This window comes from Nyctibius grandis, chromosome 2, assembly GCF_013368605.1.
Source record: "Nyctibius grandis isolate bNycGra1 chromosome 2, bNycGra1.pri, whole genome shotgun sequence".
Lineage (NCBI taxonomy): Eukaryota > Metazoa > Chordata > Aves > Nyctibiiformes > Nyctibiidae > Nyctibius > Nyctibius grandis.
In genome coordinates, this window is record NC_090659.1 from 19,244,209 (window position 1) to 19,264,452 (window position 20,244).

Below are 20,244 nucleotides of genomic sequence, written 5' to 3' on the forward strand. Positions count from 1 at the left end.
TTCTCATCATTTGGTCTGAAAATGAGAGAAAAGTAGATGCTCCTTCTATCCGAACCCACATTTTGTGTGAAGCTGTAAAGGATAAAAGCTGTACAGATTCTTTCTTTCACTTCATTTTTTGGATAGTATTTCTTTAGTTTAATTAGTTGATGCCCCAAGCTTGGCCTACCTAGAATTTGTCATACTGGAGCCTAATAGGGAGCATACTGTTCCAGAGCACTGGAACGGGCTGCCCAGGGAGGCTGTGGAGTCTCCTTCTCTGGAGATATTCAAAACCCGCCTGGATGCGACTCTGTGCAACGTGCTTTAGGGGAACCTGCTTTGGCAGAGGGTTGGACTAGATGATCTCCAGAGGTCCCTTCCAACCCCAGCCATTCTGTGAATCTGTGATTCTACAAAGTTTGTAATATTTAAAGACATGGCTAGACTCCTTTTGAGCTTGCCTCAAAGTACCACTAGAGTCAGCTTTGACAGAGTTTCTCCAAGTTTTTGTTAGCATGCAGATGTGGGTAAGATTTATCGAAATAGTTCTGAAAAATCCACTACTGAATTTGCAAGGAATCATTTCCTCTCTCAGTCATGCATTTTATAACACAAGCAAGAAGCTGTGTTATCTTCTTGCAGTGCTCTTCCACCACTTTGGGCATAACACCCGTTGTTCCCAAGACAAGAACTTGGTAGGAAAAGGGAGAGTGTGGAGGTAAGGCGGAAGAACCGCAGAAACTGCATTTTCAGGAGAATACTCTCCCAGGCTTTTTATAAGCTTGCTTTTATTAAAGAAATTCCCCGAAGGCAAGCAAAAATTTCCCGTTTTGCTGAGCACTTCAAGTAGAAATTGCTTGAATTTCTTTGCTGTCCTGGATGCTTTAACGTGCAATGGCCAAGATAAGTTTTGCTTTTGAACTTAAAAAAACCCCAACCCCAAGCATTCCTTAGCTGCAGAACGAATGTTAATAAGCATACCAAATAAAGGAAAAGAGTTATCAGAGATTTTCCAGACTGTATTTTATGTCTTGTCTAGGTCCTCTACGTCAGACCCAGACTGCTGTCCAGGCATTCCTCGCATCAGAGGTTCACAGGACAGGGGGACAGCAGGACAGGAGTAGGAAAGGTGGAGAATGGTCCTTTTGAAGGGGGAAAGCAGGTTGTAAAAAAGCCCACAACCTAAGCTGCCCTAAGTTGCCTTAGCAAGATACTAGGCTTGGTATTAGGAGCAAGGAACATCTTTTAGAAACCAAATGAAACCCAGCATTTCTTTGGAGATGGATGGGAGTTGACAGGTACATCTGGGAAGCTGGCCAGTGCATTTAGAGGCCTAAATAGGAGCAGAGTTCTTTGGAAAATCTGGTTTTAACTTAGACTGAGAAGATGCTTTGCCATTTCCGCAAGGCTGCTGTACTCCATTTCTCGACTTGGCTGAATCTGTTACAGACTTTATAGAAGAGCACAAACATAAACATGTCTTGTACTTGTGCTTTTAACTGACATGAATATAAGCAGCAGTTTTAACATTTGGAGAGCTGCTGTAATAACCCTCCCTGTACATCCTCTTTCTCCAGCGTGAAATTCCCTAGCTACTTAGTGCGTGAATATTGTATATCAGGTGAGGGGTGAAGCTGAATGCAGTGATGTTTGATTACAAGGAAAGGGTCATTTCAGAAAGCCAAATGTAGCTGCCTGAGTTGGATTTTACCTCTTTTCCTTCAAAACCAGATGGATGATCTTGACGATCTTCACTGGTCAGATGTAGGGGAACAAATAGTGGCGTCCTGAGCTTCACGGTGCCATTTTGCATCAGGGTAGGACATGGTGAGGAAAGTGCTGTTTGTTCAGCTCTCACAGCTTCCCGTGGTGACCAGGGTTCCCGAATAGTCTGCCCTTTTTGTGCCTGCTCGTGGGAGGAGAAAGCTAATCACTCCCATGTTATCGAGCCTTTCAGGCCTCTTCTTTGCTCTCTGCCACATCCTCTGTGGCTGGCACGGCTCTGTCACTGGGAGGATGGTACAAACAGTGTGTTCTGCCTCTTTCTCTGTGCAGGATTCACCTTGAGGACCTCAGCCAAAGCGTGCTGCTCCATATGACCGAGAAGCTCGGCTACAAGAACAGCGACGTCATCAACACTGTGCTCTCAAACAGGGCGAGTCACACACTTGCCATCTACTTTCTACTTAATAAGAAGCTGGAGCGCTACTTGGCAAGCCTTAGGGTGAGTACTGCTTGATGCCAGTTCTTTGGACAAGCAGGTGAGGAGGGTAAAAAAAGTGCTATAAGTTTCCCTGCTTGCTGGCATTTGATCTCAAGGCTTTACCCAAGGGGGTTTTTTTTGGCTAATTTTGTAGCAGTAACTATGAAGGTCAAGTATTTCTCACAAACTAATAACATTATTTCAGGTAAGAATTCCCCAGGTTGCAGAGATAATTGCTGATAGGCTTTATGTCTCACAAGTCCCTGTTTCCGTAGGAGATCACCTCCGACTAGGCAGTTACCCTATAGAATGCAAACTGTTGCCATGCAGAGCCCTACTTGTGACTTGTGGTGTCCGTATGTTGAGATAATTCTGCCGCTTGAAATATCAGTAACACAATGTAATTTGATTCAGGAAATCAAGAGGAAGCTTAAGAGCTATTAAGATTTTATTTTGTTTTTAAGTGAAAACTTTTAAGTGAAAGTTTTACATGAAAAATAACATGAATATGAAGTCTCCTAATCTCCCGCCGACCTTCCTGGCCCCTGAGTATGGGTTGGAGGTCAGAAACCCTCCTGACAGATTTGCACAGCAGCTTTCTCTGGGGCAGGAGTCTGCTGCCACACATCACCCTTCCTTTCACATCCAGGGAAGCTGAGCTCTCCAGCCACGTTTTGCATGGTACTTGCTCAAGTGCTGGGATGGGCACAGCGCACAAAGACAAGCTGCACGCACTCTTCCCTTGGCCTCTCCACATAGCTGCATGTGGGTCTGGTGAGGAGTCTTAACTAGTTGAGGGTCTGTAGGCTTCTATGTGACTGCACGGGCAGGAGGGTGGGTTGTATGGAGTTTTCTTCTTAATGTGTTTGCTTCTTAGAGAAATTATCCCCAACAGTCTTCCGATCTGACAGCAGCTGCTTAGTTTTTTTCTTTTCTCAGTTCTTTTAGCAAGCTTGTTTTAATGATGATGCCATCAATTATATTTAAAATGTAATGGACCAAAGGCATCATCTCTGTAAGCTGATGCACCTCCACTGAATGCCAAGAGTGGATACGCTCCATTAAGCAGTAATTGAATGTTAGTTTTCTCTAATTATCTTACATACTTTACTTTTCTGTGCTTCTCTCTCCACAGAAGTCTGAAGGCCAGGACAATATTTGCCACAAGAACCAACTCTACCAGATAGAAAAATACAAGGCAAATAAAGACTCCTATGAGGTAAAGCTCATTAAAGTTCATTAAGGTACTTTGAAAGCAGACTGAATTTGAGGATCCCTGGCAATTGGGATTAAGGTGATGGGTTTCTGGACCTGTGGAGAAAAAAAAAAAAGACCTGTGGTCTTGCCTGTGCAGGACAAATAATCGCCCAATTTATTTTCAAAGGAACAAATAGCAACCCCCTAAGGTGGAAGTGTAAAGGTGACTTTCAGCTTTTATGAAGAAAATAAAAGTTTTAGTTGCGCTATTTAGCAAAATAATACAAACTTCTTCAGGGGGCTCCGTAGTTTCATTCTGGGGTGCAAGTTGCTGGTGTTGTAAGAAGATCATAACTGTGTTGAGTCTCAAGGCCTTGGTGGTGTAGAGCAGAGAGCTGAGTGACAGCCAGGGTGACCTTCCCTGGTCATCTGGCATTCCTGGTGTCCTGGGCCAACCCTGGCCTGACTACCAGAAACGGTGAGACTGTATTAGCACAAAACTGCACGGGTTAGTATTTTTGCTTCTTAGCGGAAGTAATGCAGAACTAGCCCACTGCATCCTGAGGGACGTCCCTTGACCAGAGAAAAGATTTAACCAGGTTACCTTTTGCTCTGTCGGTCTCCAGTCTTTTGCCTGCAAACAGAGAAGGTAGTTTGTATTAAAAGAATACATATCAGATAATAGGAGTCTTCTCATGGCTGGATTTTAATTCCCTGGCTGATTCTTTACCAAGCACTAAAATTACAAGAGTCATATGAGCTGTGCAAGTCTTACCTACCAACACAAAGAGCAGTATTCCTGAAGAGTGTACCCATTTCAAAAGCTACTCTTCAGTGCCGGATTGATGATCTAATTGCAGGGGCAGATTTGTGTCATGGCTGGGTTTGTTTATTTTAAAGATGGCTTGCAAGGCAAGCTGAACTGCAAGCCAGATGGAAATATCAGGGCAAAGTACTTATCATTCTTTTCTTACATAAATCAAAAACCACCTTACTTCAAATGTACCAGCAGTGGGTAGACTCAATGAATATAATATTTCAAAATGCTCTTTGACAGTTTACTTCAAGCTGTTGCAGGGCAGCCTTCCCCTGGAAACACAGGCAGGTAGCTGGAGGTGAATGCCGCAGATGATGTCAGATGCCTGTGCACCTCTGCGTAACTGAGAGAGAAACGCGTGGTCTGGTTTGGTGGTGGTCCTGAAATCCCCACACCCCGACAGGGGAACTGGGGTTTGACTTCTGTAAGGATAACTGAAAACTAACAGTAGCGCCACTGCATGGCCCCAGTTTGGTTTGTAGGCATGCTTAGGGATAAATGCTCCCTCCAAAGCCTCTCCTAACTCCTAACTCGGAGTTAGTCCCCGTGGAGCTATTTAGAGGATGAGGGGGGTGTCATTTCTTTCTTGAAATAGTTACCTTGATGCAATCACAGTGCAGACACCGCAATAAGAAGACAGTATATTCTCTTTCTGCATGGGCATAGGTAAATATAAAGCATGTTTGTATTGCTTTAGCTGTATTTGCACAAGTAAATAAGTGTGTTATACTTACTGTGCCGGGGCAGCACACATGAGTGAATACAGACCTTGGGATGCTACTGCCATTTGTAACTATGGCAGACATCTCTCCTAAAATGCCTTCATGTGGATGGAAACACAGCCCTGGTAGTGTCTAGCTCGTGCCACTGGGATCAATGGGTGCCACTGGGACTCAGAGATGGGGATTTCCTAATCTTAGGCAGATTCATGATCTGTATATAGAGTCCCCTTCTCACCCTCCATTTCCAGAGGAGAACTGGGAAGCACTGGTCCCTAGGCAGACACTGCACAGAGAGTGTAGCTGTACGTTGCCATGGGAATAGCAGGGAGAGAGCTGGTCAGCTTCAGCTTCAGCAGCCAGTGGAATTTCTTCCACCTCAGTCCAGCAATGTGAAGTAAGGACTTTGCCTCGGGCGAGGGGCTGCTTGCCAGCAGCACCGCCTGTTGCTGGGGCAGGCACCAGGGCACGTGGGCAGTGGTCATGCCTGGCTCCTCTTCTCCATTAGGTTTCCAAACATGGGGTGGTGGGATCAGCGTGCCAGGGCTGAGGGTGCTGGGAGCTGCTGTGGGTGGTGAGTAGCCAGGCTTTTTGGCAGGCTGATTTCATTTTAGTGCTTGGGGCAGATGGACAGTGCAGGGAGGAGGGAGGGAGGCAGCAGTCTCTCTCTCTCCATCTCTCTCTTTTTGTTGGAGAGGCCTTAGGTGATGAGCAGTCATCCCTGCATTGAATCTAGGGGACCAGCACTGGGGATACTTGCCTCCCACAGGGTAGCCAGTGGGCTCAGATTCGGAGAATTTGCAGTTTTTAAGAACTTGTGTCATTGTCCTGTCACTATTTTAGACACAGCCAAGGCAAATACCCTTTATCTTCCTTTCAAATCCATTGCTGGGACTAAGAGTAGGTTTTCGGGTCAAGGTCAGGACAGGAAATAGCAGAGGATGATGTAATGCCAAACCTATTCAAGTCTAACATACCGGTACAACTCCTGCATTGTGCGACAGCATGCCATTACATGGCTGTGCACCGTACAGTGAAGAGCGAACTTTTATAACTCCCTGAAGGAAATCTCCCTTTCATTTTAAAATATAATAGCGTGTGGCACCTTGGGAGTTTAGGATTTTGGTCATTTCCCCTCCAACAAACATCATCTAAGAGAAACAATCTTAGTAAATTTTAAAAATACCATTTGCAACATTCATCCAGGGTAAAGTAATTCATTGCTAACACTGGATATGTGAGTTTTCTTTTTCTTGGGTGCCGTAATTGTACGGTATGACTGTGTTACTGCTGCTTCTAAAACATTACAGCAGTGTGAAGGCAAAGTCAGGGGCACTGGGCAGGTGTCTCAGGGCAGAGCAGTGAGGAGTTGCGGCTTAGCACTTGCACCGTTAGGCTAAAAATATTGCAGCATTGAAACGTCCTGCGTTCCGACAGATGCTGCAACAACCGACATGCAAATTCTTTCCTCACCTATCCAAAATAGTGGAAAGCCGCTAACAATCTTGATTGGCTCCTTTAGGCTTAATATAGTCACCACTTGGTCTCAATCTCACCTTTAAAAAAAGATACTCAGTAGAGCCCTGTCTCTGCTGAACTTGGCAGCAGAGTTTCAGAGCATTGAGGAGAAAAATAGTGTGGTGGGCTCAAAATTAACTGTACAGCTCCCACTGACTCTAACATCACAGGGTCTTATTCACACAGCACTGTTATTGCTATTGTTGTTACTACTGTTGTTATTACTTCGTCATCGACAGTAGTGACTGTGGTCGCCAAGATAGTGCCTGGGACCGATCAGATGTTGCATTGTTCCAAGCACAGCATGAGCAGGGAGGAATAAATGCTCCATGCTAGAGGTGTTTGCAGCATCTAATGGCAAGGGGGAAGACATCAGGTGAACGAAGAGGTATCACACGAGCAAAGTGATGATGGCTCCATATTGCATTGGTTTGTTTCTGTGGAAGGGTTAGCCAGCTTTAGCTAGCTAAAGGGAAAGAAATTGGAGGGGATAAGGGATGGACGGAGAGAAGGCTGGGGACAAAAAACAGTGCGCAAAGAGAGACTGAGGTGAAAACAGTGAGGAACTCACAGAGGGTGTCTGGTTCTTGTTCTCCCAAGTCACCTAACCACTTCTGTAACAAAACTAAAAACTGCAGTTCGTGATTCACTGAAGCTCTTCCTTCCAACTCTGTAACCTCTGAAATTTAAAAGGTTAATGAGCCCAGAGATGCCCAAACACCGTGTGTGGTGGGGGCTGGACTCTGTCTGAGCTGGGAATCATCAAAACAGGTGCTGTGTGGTTATTTTCCTCTTAGGTGTCTTAATATGTTTCCAGAGCTGTTTAGTGGCCCAAGAGAACCCAAGATATCTTCTGCATCTTTCCTTCCATCTCGCACATGTATGCTCATTACTTTGCATTTTAGGGGTTTGATAGACTTCATGTCAATGAACTTGCAAAAGAAAATCATTGAGAGAGCTGGCCCTTTGGCGGTGCGTAATTATGAGAAAAAATATAGGCCTCAGCACATAATTGGGTGAAGGAACTTTCCTGCATTTTAAAAAAAACCTTGTAGTTACAGTGACTTTTCAATAAGACACAGCGAAACATGGATATTAGGAAAAATTTATTCACCAGAAGGGTTATCAAGGATTGTAACAGACTGCCCAGGGAAGTGGTTGAGTCACCATCCCTGGAGGTATTTAAAAGACGTGTAGATGTGGTGCTTAGGGACATGGTTTAGGGGTGGACTTGGCAGTGCTAACAATTGGATTTGATGATCTTAAAGGTCCTTTCCAACCAAAACGATTCTATGATTCTGTGTTGCTTAAATGAGAATTACAACCACACGAAGAAGGTCACATAGATGCACCTCTAAAGAAACAACCCCAAAGCAACCAAGCAAAAGCCCCACTTCTTTGAGATTGACATCTAAAAACAGATGACGCAGATGTGTTCCAGAAAGGTGAGAGATTCTTGAAGTCTTTGAGGGATAGCAAAATATGGGCCATGAATTTGATGCCTGATTTTTAGAAGTGAAATAAGACTTTTGGCTCTCCCTGAAATCAATGGCAGGGTAGGAGTGTTATGCAGCTTTCAGAATCTAGTGATTCATGTTGACAAAAGATACAATGTTTTTTCACTGTAAAACAGTGCTTTGAAAATTGGATTCCTCTTCAGAGTCCTGCTTCCAGGTTCTGTTTTTCCTCTGTCATCACTGGATGACCAAACCTATCTTTTAGGATGTATGCACTTGCAATCCCACCTTCAGCTGCCTCCCCTGTCACAAAAAGCAGTTAGGGTTCAGTGAAGGGTTGGGTCGGTAATTTTCTCCCCCTCCACGTCTTGTGCAGTTGCAGAGGTGCTGTAAGAGCAAGGGCCATATTCCTCTGGATCTTGTTTGGACAGAATATAAATGACTCAAAGAGTTTAAAGTTCTTTAAAGCTTTGCAGCTTACCTTCTCAAATGTCAGAGGAAGTGCAATAAAGAGAAATCAAAGACCTTTCTTCGATGCTTAAATAGGGAGGCAAATTTTAAGTATGAAGGAGCACAAACCTATATCTGCTTGCTCCAGCGATGCCTCCTAGGACAAATGGCTTCTGAAGAGAAACCTTTCCTTTTCCTTTAAATTTCCAAAACCAACTTTCACACTGCATGAATGTCAGAGCAGATGGGAGCCAAATCATGTCAAACAGATCAGAGGAAAATGAGACATGGAAGATTTAGGTTTTCTGAGTAGCCAGGATAAGTTCCTAAAATGTATAGTTTTTAATTCAGCTTTGGTAAGTGGTGTGCTTATAAGTCTGGGGGTTATTTAAACTTCCCTTAAGTAAACCCAATTGTTCTTGTTTGTTTTACAACTTAAAGGACAAAAAACTCAAAGAACAAGAAAAGAAAGGGGAGATTCTTCACCGTCAGCTCCCAAAGAAAACTGAGAAAAGTCCAGTTTCATATAGACAGCCTTCTTCCTGTCTTATCTCACAGATACAGAACACCAAGGCTCTGCTGAAGGACCGGAAAGTCACCAAGGCTGGAGGTCCAGAGAAAGGTCAGTGGGAGAAATACCAGTGGTGTGTCCCTGTGTGCATGTGCATGCGTGGGCACGCGAGGTATCAGTGAGAGTGTCTTGTGTGTTGTGTGTTTGTTAGTAAATAGTTGTGGGCTTGCATTTGCTGTCTGCTCTGGAGGTGGTGTGGGAAAGAGGACTGGATAACGTAGTCAAACATTGAATGAAACGTCCTGAGGAAACCATAACAATGTTCAGCAGTCATGAATCCTCACTTTTACTTCTCTTTTTATTTGACAGAATTCCCACAGTGTTTTAAAAAAAGCTTTCCTTCCTTATTTATACGTACTTACACAAAATCATCTGCACTTCACACTGGTGCTTTGAAAGCATCAACACCCACCTCAGATCACTGACAAACCAAAGCCGGTAGACAAGCCTCTTCCTACCAGCAAATGCGTTTTGCTAAGAGATGACTAAGGGGTAGCAGGGGAAGAAATCCCTGACCCTGAGGAGAGTGCCAGTAACAGTGGCATCCCTGGGAGAAGCAGTGGGCAGCAGCTGATGGTGGAGGAAGGGGAAATAGGCAGATGAGAGGAAATGCAGGTGGGACTGCCAACCCCAGCAAATTTCAGGCAGCGAAAGGAGGGGGAAAAGCATTAGCAGGAAAAGGAAAAGACGAGCCAGCCCGAGGAGAGCAGAGCATTAATCACGCAGGGTAGGAGGCAGCCTGGGAGGGATGGGTGAGCGCTGCTTGCAAAAGGAGGTGGAAGAAAGGAGTGGAGAGGAAAGGGGAGTCAGCGGGGAAAATGGGGTGTCGGTAGTGCACACATGGATGGGAGACATTGAGAAGCAGGAAGGTGAGGTAGCTGGCTGTTACACGAACTAAATGAGGGGAGATCACTACAGAGCAGCAGGGGGAAATATGGCAATGTAAAATTTTTACTGTGGTGTCAGGGGGTTATTTAGAGTGGTGGCTTATGGTGGTTTCATGCTCTTTCTCGTGACTTGATAACTTATCATTTGACGCTTTCTACCTGAAAAAAAAATGTCAAAATAGTGTTCGTCTGGCAGCACAGGCACCTCTGCTGCAAGGCAGCAGTAGTCCAGAGAGCTGGTCAGAAATGGGACGTAATTTTTTTCAAAAATGTAAAAAAAACCATTTAAAAATGCTCATTTTGTTCAGATTTGTTGTTCCTTTTGTGAAGGAGGCACAGGGGGAGGTAAAGCTAGTTCATTTTTTTTCCTCTTTAGGTTTCTCCTTGCTTTTTTGAACTGAAACCTGAAAATCATTCAGATCTCAGAGCATTTCGCTGCTTATGGAAAGTTTTGACACTTCTTAAATGAAATGGTCAAATAATTTTGACCAGTTTTAGAAAGAAACTAGTCAGATCAAACCTCATCTGCTTTTCCCAGACAACTTTCAATGCGAGTGATTTCATCCTGTACGTGCATTCAGGTCTCAACCCCCGTCGAGACCATCCCTTTCAAAAGAAATACGTGTGAGATTTGTGGCTGTGACCTGAGGGCTGGCAGACCCAAATTATTTTATATCCCTTTTAGATGGTTTTAGACCAAGGGAACTCATGGACAGTGATTAACTGGCGGTCCACTACTCTTTCAATTAGGGGGAACCTAGCAAAGCAGGCTCCTTGGACAGCTTCCCGTAAAGGCAGCAAAACGTGTTCACTTGCGACTGGCTTGGCATAAGCAAGTGCCAGCATCCTGTAGAAATCAAGCAGATCTTCTCCACAAGCTGTTTTGTTTTACTGGGCCAAATCCTGCAAAGATTGTTCCATTTATATTCAGTCCTTGCTGGAGGAAGATTCTCACTGAAGTCGATGCAGCAAATCTGTTCCAACTGTAACAGCCTGAATCTGGCCAGTGCAGCTACTCCATATTTACATGTGTGAAACTAAGAACAGATTTTGTTCCAAAATGCAAGGAAAGACATTAGGGATTATCTCACTGTTGTCCCCTGTGTCTCTAGGTATGTCAGTGAGTACAGTACGCAGACCCTCTTAAAACCGTGCAAACTTGTGTAAGAAAGGAGAAATGTGAGATGTCTCAGATGTGGCCTTAGAGGACATAATTAATACAAACAGCTGAAGACATCTGTGGTTTCCCGTTTCATGTCTTTGTCTTACTCAGTTTAAGCACTCTTCCTGCCTGTGAAGAAAGTGACAGATAAATTGCCCATGAAACAACAATATAAGTATCAAATGAGAGTCAGGGAATTAGGCTCTGAGTATATCCCTAAGACCATTAGCTAGTGCATTTGTCACACTCTTCTAAAATTTGTTAAAGGTGATGCTGGACACTGTCTGCCGTAAGGCAGAGAAGGCAGTGCTATTAAATGCAATCTGCTCTTCTTGTTCCTTTTCTGATTGCTTTGCAGACTCCAGCGGTGGAGTAAGCCCTTTCCATGAACCTCTGGCAACCAAGACGGGCTGCGTCACTTCCAACTCCCTGGAGTACCTTGAAGTCCAGCAGGCACCCCCCAGAACCCCTCGGCTCCTCAAGAGGCAAGAGTCCTCACAGCAGGAGCCGGCCCGGATCGGGGGCCGGGCAAAGGACTCTCCTCTCATCCTGAATATTGTGCACTCCTTCGAGTCAGTTGACAGAGAGGACCAAATAGACCAGGTTTCCCCCTCTCATCAGTACAGGATTTTAGGCTCGCCGATGAATTTCCCTTACAAAAGCTCGAGTGAAAGGACACTGTCCCCTCTTTTTCAGCCAGGGAGTACATCCCCTGTCCACCCCACCCAGGTCTCTTTCACATATGAAGAAAAGGCGTATCCGGCAAAGGAGGAAGTGTCCCCTACTCAGCTGGTTTCCAACAACCCCTTGGGCAGCCCTAACTGTGTTAAAAGCAGAGGCAGATTCCCCATGATGGGGATCGGACAGATGCTGCGGAAGAGGAACCAGACGATGCAGTCGGTGAGCGACAAGCCTCTGGAAGCAAGGATGCCTCAGCTGCAGCAGATGAGCCCCACGCAGATTTCCTTCAATGCAGCAGACGCTGTCAGCGGCCAGTGTTAGTCTGACATCCCAGGATTTGCACTGCTGTTCTCTGGGACCTAACCTTTTTTTACTTTTAACAAGAAGGGAAAGCCACAGGCATGTTACTGTCACTACGTAATACGCTACAGTGGTCAAACGTAGAAAATCAGAGGTCTGCCTGTAAGGAAGGAGTTGTCCTATATATTAAAGTTGAAAGAAAAGGGCTCTGCTTGTGCTGTTAAGAAATATTAGCATTTGGCCTCTGACTGTACAGTAAAATATCTGGAAAGAGCTACGTGAATATGTATTTTCACTGCTCTCATCTAGTATTGCAGTAAAGTTGATTGGAACAGCAGCGAACATTAACGGTTTGATTCATCAAGGTAACCTGCATGGTGCCATGAATGCCGGTCCCGTCCAGGATCTGTGGTAAGACTGTCCGTGCCCCATCTGCCCGTACCACACAGTACGTGGTACTGCTACAGGCTTGTTCACATGGCTAGACAAGTGGGAAAACTCAAGATGCTATGTCCAAAGTCAACTTGCTAACAAGCACTGCCAAGAAAATTAAGTTGGTAGAAGCTTGAATAAGACACGAGTGATCTAAACATTCAGAAAAAGTGGGAGTATTGCAAGTCAAAGCAGATTTTACTGGTTAATTACATAAAGTAGCTAATAACTGAATCATTTTTTTTCCTAAAGAAAATGGTGATTTAATGATGGCACTCAGAAGAAACACGATTATTTAAAAACAAGTTTCATCACACGGAAATTTACCGCACTAGAGGCCTGTTCCTTTCATATGATGGGTCTGCAAGCAGATGCTTCAAACAGTAATCCAGATTGCATCATGCTCTGTTTAAAACAATCCAACCATCTCCGATTTTTGTAGCCGTACTAGTTCCATGGCGCGCCTACGTGCAGGACTGCGTTAGCCCCCGTTACAGCAAGGCAGCATTGGACACACCTGAAGGCTTTTCTGAGAGACTGCAGTGAATTAAAAGACTAATAAGGGACACATGAACCTGTACCAATGCCACTTTATACTGCAAGATTGGTAATGCAGTGGTTACCAAAAATTCAGTATTGTTATGAGCGGTGAAGATTAACTTTCTAAAAGGCACTATGTTCTGCATACTGGTTTTGTTTTTCTAAGTAAATGATACATCTGAGAGGTTGGCAACGTTTTTTTGGTTCTGTTTTTGTCTTCAAACCGTTTCCTATAAATTAGAAGGTTTAGCCAAAGACTACTCTTTTCTTTCATCTGCACTGCACTCGTGTATATGTTTGTGTGTACAGGACACCTCAACAAAGCTTGTTCCCAGTCTGGTTCCCAAGCAGGCAGCCCTGACCTGCGTGTGCCCCACTGCCACCCACCCACTTAATGCCATTTCAAAACCCAGGCAGCAGAGGCATTGTCTTCTTCTTTGGGTTGTTGTTGGAAGACAGGGATTTTGCGTCAAGACCATCAGTAGGAATCCAAGCCCTATACTTATCAATATTTTTGCAAATGATTTTGTGGCCCCATTGCTTTGGTGTCTCTGCAAATGCTGAGAGTTTCCCCTGTTTGAAAAGCTTTCCTTCCAGTGTCATGAGAAAGATACACAGGGACTGGGGAGGAGGGCCAGCAGAGGTGGGAGAGAAGTCCCCAGCAGAGCCAGTGGCTGAGCACATGTTCCCCATTCTCAGTCTTACACCAAAATCTGCAAGAAAAAAAATGAACATTAAACCAGATGATACTGACAGAACAGATAACTGGACTGTTCATTGTTTTGAATGCTTGCTGGCAAAACTAGCAGAGCGTGAATGCCCGGAGCACCCTTCTCAGCCCTGCAGATGGGACCTTCACCTCGGCACTGAAGCTGCCCATCAGTTCGGTAGGGGGGAGTCCATACGCATCTTGTTGTACTCCTCAATGTAGCGAGGACACCCACCTCCGGGGTAGTTAAGCCACCTGTAAAATAATATACGTAAAAATCCCAATATGGTAAGAAAGACAACCCTGAAATAATTTTACTCATTTTCAGATTGAAAAATGTCATCTTCTGTTGGTACAGAGCACCTGCATCCCAGGGTCCATTTTAGCTCTTCCTTTCGTTTAAAAACATCAAAGCATTTTCTTTTTCTTCACGCTAAGAATGTGTTCGCGCTGCAAAGCTAGTGAGCGCGGACCACTGAAATCCCATCTTTTGCACGCGTCGGACTTGCGTACCTGAACAGATGGCAGATACTGACTTGAATTACAAACTCAGGTTTATTTGGAACCCAATAAAAGGTTGGGGGAGGCAGGAAAGAGACATGTATTTTTGTGAAAGCCCAGTAAATATGTGTAAGAATCAGAATGAAAACAGAAATGTTAAATCTTTTATTATATTTATAGAGAATATATGAGTACTACACTGCTAAAACATAATCATGTATCCAGCTTAGACAGTAGCTATGTACAGTCAAACTGCAGTGACCATAGAAGGGACTTGCTGAAATACAGTAGTGGAAATTCCAGGGGAAAAAATTGTATTTGTTATCATTATTAAATACATGTACTTTTTGAACAAGATTGCCATGGACTGCTGACTTTGTTTGCCAGGTCGCTATGTAGCAAGGATTATCTAAATATGAAAACAACCAGCAAAACGGTGAAGGTGACACAGGATTACCAGCACCTTACCTTCACCCATCAAAGACTATCCCTTTGAATCTGGCTGCCGACTTGCCTATAAACCCTGAGTGAGCTAAAAGGCACAAGGTGGGATTCTCTTGCTTAATATGAGCCTTCTGCGAGTTGTGCGTCCTAGTCTCTGGTCATTATCCAAGCTCTGTTTGTCACCAGTGGAGGCTGACAGGTATCTCCAGTTCTTCCCACCTTAAAACAGAGGTCCAAAATGACGGGAATGAATTGCTCCTCAGCACTGCGTAGATGTATCCAGATATGAGGGAGGGAATAGGGTCGGCCAGTTCAGATGAGAACCCAGCTTTTACACAGCCATAAGAAGTCACCCCAATATAAACAAAAGCATTTGCTGATCAGCTTTCTGCACCTCTGGAGTTAGCGTCTTCAAATTGTGAGGACTAGTTCTACCTTTGCTAAGAGTAACACAGCCATGCAAACTGGCAATCAGCCTTGCAGCTGTAGTTGGAGCATTTCTGTTGTCAATCCCACAATTCTTGTAAGTACTGTTTCTTTGTCCTCCTACCTTTGTACAAATCTGTTTCCTAGGACAACTGATCCAAAGACCTCCAAAATCAGCTGAGGTCTTTTGCTGGTGTTTGCAATAGGCGTGGCACCAAGCCCGCAATGAACCTGTTTGATAGATCTGAAAATAGGCCTTACAGGTCAGGTTGTGCCTTGGGGAAAAGAGCACTGCTGAGCTTTGATCCAAGATGGAAGCACCGTGGCTTCATGGGCCTTCTGAGGTGCTTTTTACGTGCAGAACCCAATGGAGTCAGTGGAGCAGCGGTGAAGTACTTAAAGAGGGTTTGCAAACTAACTGATCCACTGGTTTGTCAGCCACTTGCCCGGAGACAGCCCAGCACAAATCTGCCCAGGCCAGCAATGTGGCTGTGGTTAATGTATGGAAGAAGGGAAAGGAGAGGGGGTAAAGATTCAGTGGTCAGTGTAGCTTTGCTGTACTTCTGCAGGGCAGACTGCGTGTCAATGGCAGAGCATGAGGCTGGTGGGTAAGCTCTCAGCATCTTGCTGGGTCTAGGGTCTAGGGCTGCTGCTTGTGGTAAGGGAGTTTTGGCGTGGCACGGATACACCCCTTCCACAGCTGGTGTGACAAAAACCTCCACCCCAAGGGGAAGCTGCCTCTTTATTTGTTTGATTTGTAATTAAGCCTTTAAACTTCACTGTTTGAAGCACCCTAGGCTCATAAGGGCCTCACTTATCAAGAAGTAAGCAGAAATTTTCAGGGACGCTGTTGCTGTGTGCGGTAGTTTGGAGTCTACCTGCCTCTTCCCATCTTCATTAATACTCGGTGGTCAGTTTTCTTTTTTGTTTCCCCCTCCACGTAGCTTCCCTGGAGCATAACAGAACTGCTGGGTGCAGCACCGGGGTCTGGTTTTCCTATTAAGAAGTTATCATAGCGCTGTGGACTGAGAGCTACAAATCACTGACATGCAGAAATACGGCCGTGTGGCAAATTCATTACTAGGTGCGACTCCTACGGTCTTTCAGCAAGCTCCCTGCCTCCTGGTTATGTGCCTCGGTTGCATCGGAGGCAGTCTCAAGCTAAGGAACAGCATAGGGGAATACTGGGAGAGGGTTCAACTTCATGTCATCGCTTCTCATTGAGAGAAACGTGCTCCCTGAGAAGTGAGTATCTTATTTGCAGTAGGTTTTCTGTCAAGGGAGCTGCTTGAGCATTGATTCCTTAGCCACATACAGTGACGTGTGTTTCCCAAGGCATGTTTGCATTGCCTGTAATTGTCTTTTGCAAAGATGGCTTGCAGATATGTATAGGGGGAGGACAGGTGATATCATTTTGAGTCTTTTCAATGTTTAAATATCAAAAGAAGCTTGTAATATGATGCTGTTATTGAGGTACAGGCAATTAGCTGTTGTTAGAAACAAGGGGTGTCAGGATAGAGCCTAGCATAGGATTTGTAGTTCACCTGAGCATCCCTGCTGATGCCAGGGCAGTGAAATGCCCAAGAGAGAAGAAATAAGAAGAGGTTTATTGGTTAAAGGTGAGGTAATTTAAAATGTCCGTTAATATCTAAAAACAGGACTACTGCATTTCTGAGATATAGATCATAAAGAAATATATTTATTAATGTTTGTATGAATAGCACTCTTCTACCTATAATGTATAAAAAAAAACCCTAATTCCTTGTATCTACTGCACCAGAAAAGATAGACTCAATTTAAAACAAAGAAAAGGAAAGCCACCAGAGGCTCTGTTTCAAAAGAGCTTCCTTCTTTCTGTTTCACAGAAGGAAACGGAAGTACTGTCCTGTGCTTATAGCACAGGGATGACTGTTAGATAAAATGGTTTTTTTCCCTCCCATCTCTACCTGCCCCCAGACAATTTGTTTCTGACTTGCCCATGTGTGGACTTGGACCCATGTTTCCTGTGCACCCCACTGAGCTGATCTGTGTTTCCTCTAGCTGGTCACCGATCCTTAAGTCTGTGAAAACTTCAGATTTCAGAGACCTCCTTTGGTTGAAGGCAGCCAGGAGGGCTCAGACATCATTCAGGAGACTGACGGATTGGTTGGACAGACTGATCTGGAATCCACGACAGAAATATCTTTTTCACCCTACGTTGACCTGAGTGTTATTGCAGGGGGTATCCAACACGTGCTGATATCCAACCCATGGGGTGTTTACCCCAGAAATTACTTGGGCGCTCATGCAGCAAAGCTCCCGTCCACGTGCCAGGCTATCGGGCAGGCCTGACACCGCGATTGCTCAGTCTACCATGCTGGTGCATTGGTCTTTGGAAATTATGGGGGTTTTGGTGCCTGTTGCCAGGCTCCACTTTTAAAACACTGTTTTAATGCAGCTGAAATGTTTCTGTCACTTGTGAGGACAGGGCTTGAGGGGGGAATACAGCTTTGTAATCGCCAGGTTCACAAGTTCTTGCAGCTTCTGTCTTTGAGCAGATCTCTGAGTACAAACCCTTCCCCAGAAAGCCTTCAAAGCGCCTGGGGTGGCCTTTGTGCTAGGAAGTGGTCTGTCCATCCCTATGAGAGCCACCCACATTGGACCAGACCATAAGTCTTTGAAAAATGGCAGCAGGCAGATTATTGAGAGGAGACTGGGTTGTTTTAACAGCTCTATTCCCCAAAGACCCTGCCCTGAAGACCCTGGCACTGCAGGAGCAAGGGATTTTGGGGGCAGGTGGCAGAGCCACCCCCCCACACAATGGCTAAGTGAAAGCTGGGCATGGGATGTGGAGCTGCTGAAGGTTTTGAAGGACGAGACAAGTTTCTGACGTGATCTTACTGCGTGTGATCAGCACCCAGCGGCATTGGTGGGAAGTCCTCCAAGGCAGCGCCCGCAGGCCTTGGAGCTCATCCTGCAAAAAGGCCACCATCGCAGTTTGGGAGCAGGGCAATGGCAAGCCACCCTTGAAGGTCACATGGAGCAGAAGCCCCCTCAAAGACGACGTCTGTAAAACTGGGAGGAACTTCTGCCCTAACATCTTAATTGGGACACTTGCTGTAAGCCCCCAGCAAAAGGTTCCTCTCTCACATTTATTGATTATCGCTTTCCAAAAAGCGATTAAGTAAAGTGTTAGTGCAAAACAATTTTAGAGGGGTGAAAAAGTCCATTTTCACAGCATGGCTTCTGAATGGAGGTGTTAGCTGTCTCAACAGAATATGTCTTAAATCAGTGCTTAACTCTCCAGTCCCTGCAGAGGCCACCAATTTGTGACAGTTTATGGATTAATTAGATTTTACTTTGAACCCCAGGGCTATTGATAAAAACTTCAGGCTTTTTACTGGTGGGTTTAAGGCTTACCTTCTTAACAACCACGCACAACACAAACCTTCTTATTTAGTTTCTTAAGCATGCAGCAAAATTGCAAGTTGCAAAACCAGCCTTTATTTATGAAAATGATGTCGCAGTGGGTGTTGCAGCCAACATTTTATGCGTGCAGCTGTTTTTGTCAAGCCCCTTTGAAGAGGGGAGAAGGGAAAGAGAACAAGCCTCCATCCTGCCGCTCAGCAGGCGGTCACATGCAGGAGAAGGTGGCCTTTGGGCTGGGTCCTTCAGGTGCCAACTCTGGGAACTGGCTGAGGGCAAGGGGGAAGGTGAAGACCTGTCTGGGGGAGTGGGCTGACAGCAGGAAGCCCAGGGGGGCAGCTTTCCGATGGGACTGTCTTGCTCTTTGCCACAGCTAAAATAGTCCTCGGAGCAAGCAGGTTTCCTGCGTGCTTTTTGGCACCTTCCATGGGGCACTATTTACCATTTCCCCCCCGCCCTGGGCTTGCATCTTGGCCTTGGAGAGCACACCAAACCATATCGTTCCTGTGGAGCAGTTAATAAGAGCTCCATGGGGCTTCCCCTTCCCTCCATGCACCTCATGCAGTACCTGTGGAGGGTTTCCTCCTCCCAATTACTGGCCTGAGCCCACAAATGAGGTGACACGTGTGATACACTTCAGCAAGTGCAATTTGCAGGTTTAATGGGAATAAAACACAGCAGCGACTTAGGCCACCAAGGTCGGCGTGACTTGGGACATGCAAAGGAGGGTATCTCCTCGGTGGGAAGGTGCTGCTGCCGCCAGCTGATGTCTCGAGCGGTGAGTGGTGCACGGCGGCTGGTGCAGGGCACACACAGGGTGTGCGAGCAGCTCAGCCGGGCTTAACCGGGATGTGGACCTGATCGGTGCTGCCTCGGGGAAACTGGAGGCAAGCGGAGCCTGGGAAATGCTGAAGGAAAAGTTAATAAGTGACACTTCCCTCAGAGATGGGTGTCCTGAAGGGACAAAAGAAAAGATTTCATTTACAGCTGAGCACAAATGACCTTGGGATAAAATCTGAAGCTCTGAAAGTACTGCTGGATGCTTGCGTTACTAGCACAGAGCAGGGTAGAGCTCCTTCATTTGGGTTTGTTTTGTATGTTAGGATGTATGTCTTGTATGTTTGTATGTATGTACTCTGCTACGTACTGGAGTTCATGGGTAAGTCCCATGCCTCTGCTCGTGGTTACGTGCAGCAACAGCATGGCAGAAACCATCTCAGCAAGGACAATCGTGTTTTGCTTTCTCTGAGAGTCACCACACTAATTATTAACTCAGACAAAGAAAAGCAGAGGGCAGGCAGAGGGAGGACAAGGAGTAGATACGGGACAGCTTTCCTGCAGCTGGAACCTCACAAAACCAAGGCTGCAGCTGGACCATCCACCCCTTTCTTCTCATGCCCGCCACCCTCTTCCAGCTCTGCTGACCTGTTTCTGCCCTTTCCCACACTGGGGCTGGTTTTCTGACACTTCACAAAGAGTGACCTCAGGAGGTGACACAACTGAAAAATAATTAACTTATTTGCTGGGCTGGTTTTCAGCTCCCCCAAGTCTACATTCTTTCTTGCATTGGGGAGAGGATGGGAGCAGATGGATGGGATGGGGGTGCCTGTCACCCTCCTGGCCAGGGCAGCCCCTGTGACCAGTCCAAGGGTCTGCAGAACTTCACGCTCAGGTACTTTGCTCCCAGGTGGGACCTTGCATGACAGCTCATAAACAGAAATCAAAGGCCTTTTCCTTCATTTAAATGTGAAGGCAAATTTCAGATGTGAAAGTGCACCAATCTGCATGTGCTTGCTTCAGCAATGGGTCTGCGTCAGCCTGCGCAGCAAAACCTGCTCAATCT

General features: G+C 45.5%; 1 protein-coding gene across 1 annotated transcript in view; it reads left to right on the forward strand.

Moving 5' to 3' along the window:
* HUNK (hormonally up-regulated Neu-associated kinase) overlaps positions 1 to 11,965 on the forward strand; it is a 57,913-nt gene extending 45,948 nt beyond the window's left edge. The window contains exons 7-11 of the mRNA XM_068395184.1: positions 2,038 to 2,206; positions 3,321 to 3,404; positions 7,435 to 7,466; positions 8,769 to 8,965; positions 11,322 to 11,965. Coding sequence (XP_068251285.1) covers positions 2,038 to 2,206; positions 3,321 to 3,404; positions 7,435 to 7,466; positions 8,769 to 8,965; positions 11,322 to 11,965 — 1,126 coding nt within the window. The remainder of the gene's footprint in view (positions 1 to 2,037; positions 2,207 to 3,320; positions 3,405 to 7,434; positions 7,467 to 8,768; positions 8,966 to 11,321) is intronic.
* The last annotated feature ends 8,279 nt before the right edge of the window (positions 11,966 to 20,244 follow it).